The 6000-nt window shown below is 32.2% G+C and overlaps 1 protein-coding gene across 1 annotated transcript in view; it reads right to left on the bottom strand.

Annotated features, from left to right (window-relative positions):
* Positions 1-5537, bottom strand: part of LOC120774726 — an 82323-nt gene extending 76786 nt beyond the window's left edge. Inside the window, exon 1 of the mRNA XM_040104477.1 lies at positions 5235-5537. Within this exon, the coding sequence (XP_039960411.1) occupies positions 5235-5364 (130 nt within the window). The 5' untranslated portion in view covers positions 5365-5537. The remainder of the gene's footprint in view (positions 1-5234) is intronic.
* Positions 5538-6000: the final 463 nt, after the last annotated feature.

Here is a 6000-nt window from a genome sequence, read left to right on the forward strand (position 1 = left end):
CATGGGTTTCCGAGTTTAAAAAAAAAATACGAATTTTATTATTGTCTTATTATATTCTACAATACCTCTAGAGTATTGTCCTATCTGAAGTTGTACGGAGTAATAGTTTCGTACAGCCTTGAGGACTACTGTGCTCGAGGCTAGCTAAGCTAAGTGCGCCGTCTTTAAACGGGTTTTTCTCGGAACTGTGTTTTTGAAGTCTGTTGGCAAGATTTCCCGAGAAGTACTCAACCGGTCTTTATACAATTTTTACAATTAGAGATACAATTTTTATAGACTTGGATGAAGGATTTTTTCGATTACTTGGAAAAAAAATTTCACGAAATTTTCACCGAAATTTTAATTTTTTGTAAAAATGTCTGCCAAAACTTCAATTTTAAGTTTTTTTCCTTCGTTCAAATTCTAAGTTAATGATTTAACTTAAACACCGTTGTTTTTACTTAAGATGATCCTGTGAAGAGTTATCCTGCCAACGTGGGAAATTTTTTTTCGAGTGGTCACCGGAAATGACGCCTCAATGGCCGTGTTTAAAATATTTTTTTTTATAAATTTCAAAATTTCCTTGTTAATAGTGTATGTTTGTAATAGTAAAATATTCTAATAAAATATTTAATTTTTATATGAAAAGTTTTTTTTTTGAAAAAATACTTTTTTTTACCCAAGGAAAGCAATGTAACCGTTAACAATGGAATAATATGTTTTCCTTGAACAAAAATATGGCTTTATTCTTCTACGTAATCGGTATATAAATATTGTAAAGGTTTCCTGGCCTTCAAAAATTAGCTTACTTTTAACTTGACGTCATCATTTCAGTGAAAAGTCACCCCATAAGTCAAAGCATAAGGACAAATCTGACGAAGATAATGTGGCACTATTTTATAGCGTAATTCCTTCAACTTGTCGAATATACTGGAGTAAACTTATCATATTTGTGCCCCATTGCTTTTGACATCAGAAATTTTTTAGTAACAGAACGAAAATTTCACTTCCTTCATTTTGAACAAAAGTAACAGCGCTAGCGTTGTTATGCTTTGAGAGCAATAACTAGAGCATTGTTCGATGCAATGTCATAGTGAAAGTGTTAGTTACTCTCCTAAGTCAACGAAAGAGATTTTTGCTATAGTGCAATCTTGAACTCTTCCGCTCCAAAAGAGTGTATATTGTTGCTGAATAACCATTCTAATATTTTAGCAACAACTTTTTCTACCTTTTCTGCCAGAGAACATGACTAATACTAATACAACACTTTTCAACAAGTTTTGATGAATTTTGAAGTTTTTTCTTGTGTCATCAACACTTTCTTTCTTATTAATTGCTTGCTTGTTTTGAACTCCGCTTATCATTCAGCTAACCCCGAATCAATGTAAATTTATAATATATTTTATACATATGTATGTTATATACATAGATACATAGATAGCTCTATCATATTTCCTTATATACCTTAAATAAGTTTGTGTGCTTCGTGACAGCTTGTGGCACACTTTGTATGTGTTGCCAGCTGACTCTCAAATGGGCAGTGCGTGCCAAAGCATCCGCCGCAAGCGTTTATGGTAATGAGAAGAGGAAATACAAAAATATATAAAATAAACTTAAATAAAAAGCCAGATGTGATATGACAGTAAGATAATAAACTTGTTTTCCCTGTAAAGCCATTCAAACGCAAGTAACTATTTAATCGAAAAGTTAAATTAGCCGAAATTTTGGTCAAAAATCGATTTTTTTTTTAGAAACCACCATTTTGCCAAAAAATTTTATTTTGCTTATTCTTCGATTAATTACAAGATTTAAGTTTATTTTAACGAAATATGTTTGGATTTTTTTAATTCAGAGGATCCAATTCAATCAGAGGAGCTCCCGGAGATCAGCTGTAGTTCCTTTCCAAATAAATTTTTTTACAAATACTAAATCTTAAAAAATAGCTAAAAGATGCCATAATATGTGTTCACAATTTTGTTTTAATAAATTTAAATGTTTACTTATAAAAAAATCTGGAGAATTCTCTTTTTTCGGCCTACTAAATCTATATAATTTTTTAATTTTTCCAACTGTCCTTGTCTGCTCCCTCGTTTCTTCACTAACAATTGCAATCTCACCCAAATTTGAGATAATTTTTCAAATCAGCAAAAGCCTTCTCTATTGAATACAAGTTTTTTAATCTCAATTTTGCATTCCGCTTTCCCACTTTCTCCACACATTTTGTTGGAAGTTTATGTGCCAATTATTCATTTAATGAATAGCTATAAATTGCTAATGAAGTGATGCGTTTTTAATGAAGTGCGTTTTACATAATGCGATTTGCATTTATAATAGCTTTTATTGAGGAAATTGATTTATGTCGAAATATTAATACTTTATGTGTCTTTAATTGACATTTATTCCGTTTATAATTACTTAATTAGTCACAAATGTCGGTAAGTGGAGCAAATTGCAATACCTTCCCAGCGGATGGTGATTAATGAAGGCGGACATTTGTTGTTCGTATCAACACAAGGATGATTTTCAAAAATTTGATGATTAACTGCTATTTTCTTATATTCATTTATTTAGTACTCAGATGCTTGCACAAGTGATTGACAGCTTAAAATAAGTATAAATTTAGATATGGTACCAGAGTTTTTTGGTATTCCGAAAAATGTGCGTATAAAAATATTATTCAATACTACTATATGTACAATAATACAAATTTGGCAGTAAGACAGATATATCATTCCTACTTTTAGACTACTTTTTATTGCACACTTTTGACTTAAAATGTGTATCCTTGTCTCTACTTAATTGAGCTTATTATTGTCTTGTTTTATAATAGGTAACTAAATTTTTTACAAGTATATCGAAACAAAATAGAGCACTATAAAAAACTTAGAGTATTCTCATTTAACAGATGCCATGTTGAGCAATCAGCCATCTTACCTAAACTTATCTAACCCAACTCAACTCTCCTTTGTGGCAACTCTGTTCCAGAAGTGGTTGAAGTGAATCTATAACTTCGTATAGCCTTATGCACCGTCCTATTGTACGCTTGTCTTACAGATATTTAGCGAATTAACATAATAAATCTAGAGAGGCGTTTTTAATTTTAGGGAATCGGTGTATGGTTGTAGCCATTTAGAAATTTCATAGATAACAAACACTTATTTACTACACAATTTCTTTTACAAAATTTTAACACCAATTCTTTTTCGATATAAAGGAATTTCTATTTTAAAAAGCCGTATTTTTCTTAACTAATCAAAATATTTTAAGCTGATTCAATGCTTTGTGAGTTCAGCATACCAAACAGAGTATAAAGTAATGTACCTTAACATTAAGATCAAAAATTTCTCATTATTCCATTAAGAATATGTATAATATGGAGAATCAAATATAAGTTCCCAAAAACTAAAAAAATGGACAACATCTTCTTTTTCATCTTATTTCAATGGTTTTTAAAATAGGTTGTTATATTCGGCCAAGCTTCTATAGCATACAATATGTACATATACACTATAAAGCTGCAAGTCGAATTTTCAAAATAAAAATGTTATATTTAAACACTGTCTCGACTTTGAAACCAGTTTAATAGTGGAAGAGAATGCTATATAAATCTATAACTTTGGGCTCAAAATAAACTGCGGAGTAGGGACAGATCCGAATATCTTGATATCTCTCTCTCCATCCGTACACCAGTTACAGTGGAGTTCTACGGAATTACTATACATACACAGATATCCAGGCGGCATTTCCAGTCTTATCGTCGCCAAAAGTAAACTCCAGCTTGGTCAACATATGTAAGAAGGCTTGATGGTCACTGTCGGGTCAAGTTGACCTTAGAAAAATGTAGGTTCCTGGTAACAAGAACATTTGCGACATCGAGTTGGAACCTCTGTAAACAAATTCGTTGCAGAAATATGTAATACCGTGCCCGCTAGGAACTATCAAGACGGAGCTCAACACATAATTATAATTAGAAAAAAAGGGAAATATATAACAAAATGCAAGTTAGCGAAGCAGATATGATCAAAATACGACAAGAAAAGAACTAAAAACCCCTAAAAAAATTTATCACTATACCTCACACATAGGGCACATGTTGTGTATGCGCAACAGAGAAATGAAATGCGTTAAATAGGTCTAGGATAGCCTAAAGCCTTACAGCTACCATAAAGGGCATTGACCATTTGGAGAACATCCATCAAGAACCAAACCATATCTATCTGCGGAAAGCATAACATAACGAAATATTAATATTTCTTTATATCTTAAAAATATTGGTTTGGTCCAATACACAGCCAAGTGTATTGTTATTGCAGCCATAACATAACTTTCTTAGCTTTCTTAATTTCTGTTCACCTTGGCGTGTGAAAAGTATCAAGATGTAAGAACGTAAATAAATCGACTATCTGAAGTCCAATGATACTCGTAGTCAAAGCAATGCTAGAGATTCTTATTTAATTTCTAAAACACGGTCAAAAGGGTTAAAATGGGTTTACGGTTTCAAAAAATCGAATTTTTTAGAAAATTGTCCTAAATTTTCAAATTGATCCAAGTAATAGTTTCGGAGATGCAGGCTTGAGAAATTGTACGCCCGACGCCAGTTGGGCTAAGTCGGTTGGCAAGATTTCTCGAGAACTACTCAACTGATCTTCATGACATTTTAGACAGGTCTTTGAAAAATATTTTTTTATTAAGATACAATTCATAACTTAGACGGAGGTTTTTTTTCGATTGCAATTACTGATTTAAAAAAAAAAAAAAAGTTTACCAAATTTTTACTGAAATTCTATTTTTTTGGAAAAATCTCTGCCAAAATTTCAATTTTAAATTTGTTCCTTCGTCCAAGTTCTAAGCTAAGGTTTTAAATTTTTTTCCACTTTAGATGACCTTGTAAGGAGTTATCCTGCCAAAGCGAGCGCATGTTTTTTCCAACGGGTTGCCGAAAATGGCATCGCAATGGCCGAGTTTAAATTTTTTTTCCAAAAATTTCAGAATTTCAGTGTACATATGTTTGTAACAATACAGAATTATAATAAATTATTTAATTTTTTATATGTGAAAAAAATTGTTGAAAAAAACCCATGTAACCCATGTAACCCTTCAAACAAAACTAATTTTAAGCCTGGTTTACTTGAAAACTTTGACTGGCGTATATTATGGTTAATATTTTTTCACAAATTACGTCTGTATTTAGCAAATAATTTCAGCAAACGATTTCAGTTAGCAATCAGCTGCAGTAAATAATTTAAAAAACTCACCTTTCTTTGCATCATCTTTCGTCTCCTTTACAGCTGCCTGAACATCCGCTTTGGAACACGTAACGGTAACTGCCGAGTGCAGCAAAAGCAAACACAGGCCGATGATGAAGCGTTGTTTTTCAAAAGCCATTTTCAAATTATTCTAAAAGTATTTGAATGAACTGCGAAAGTCACAAGTCACAAGTGGGAGCAGAGTTAATTCTCACGCCGAAGATGAAATATTATACGAATTTTCGCCTTTTTGTTATTTAATTTTCTCTTTGTGTTTATTTTATTTTTTTGTTACAGAAAAATTTCAATTTATGCTTGTTTTAACTAAAAAATAATGGGAAATAATGTTTAAGACAACACTCAACGCCAATAAACAGCTAAAGCAACAGCGGCTGCAGACATTGATAAATATAAATAATTAAATATAACAAAAAAAAAAAAAACAAAAAACAACACAAGCGACCGCAGGTGAAAATTGGAGAAATTTCACTTTTGTAAACGGGAAAAGTTTAAGCAGAAATTAACATGATCGTGACGCCGCTGAAATGCCAGCATCTACTTTTCCTTTGTTTTTGAGCAAGTTATTCACAGCGCTGTGGCAGCTGGCAGCTGGCGGCTGGCGGCTGGCGACTGGTTGTTGCTACAATTTTTGTTTTTGTGCATTGAGTTTGTTTTTGTGTGTTTGTGAATATATGTGTGTGTGTGCGCGTGTTGACTCCAATATGCGATTTGACGTGTGTGGGGTCAGTGTTGCGGCCAACGCACTGTTATGCCA

The sequence above is a fragment of the Bactrocera tryoni genome, chromosome 4 (assembly GCF_016617805.1).
Source record: "Bactrocera tryoni isolate S06 chromosome 4, CSIRO_BtryS06_freeze2, whole genome shotgun sequence".
NCBI lineage: Eukaryota > Metazoa > Arthropoda > Insecta > Diptera > Tephritidae > Bactrocera > Bactrocera tryoni.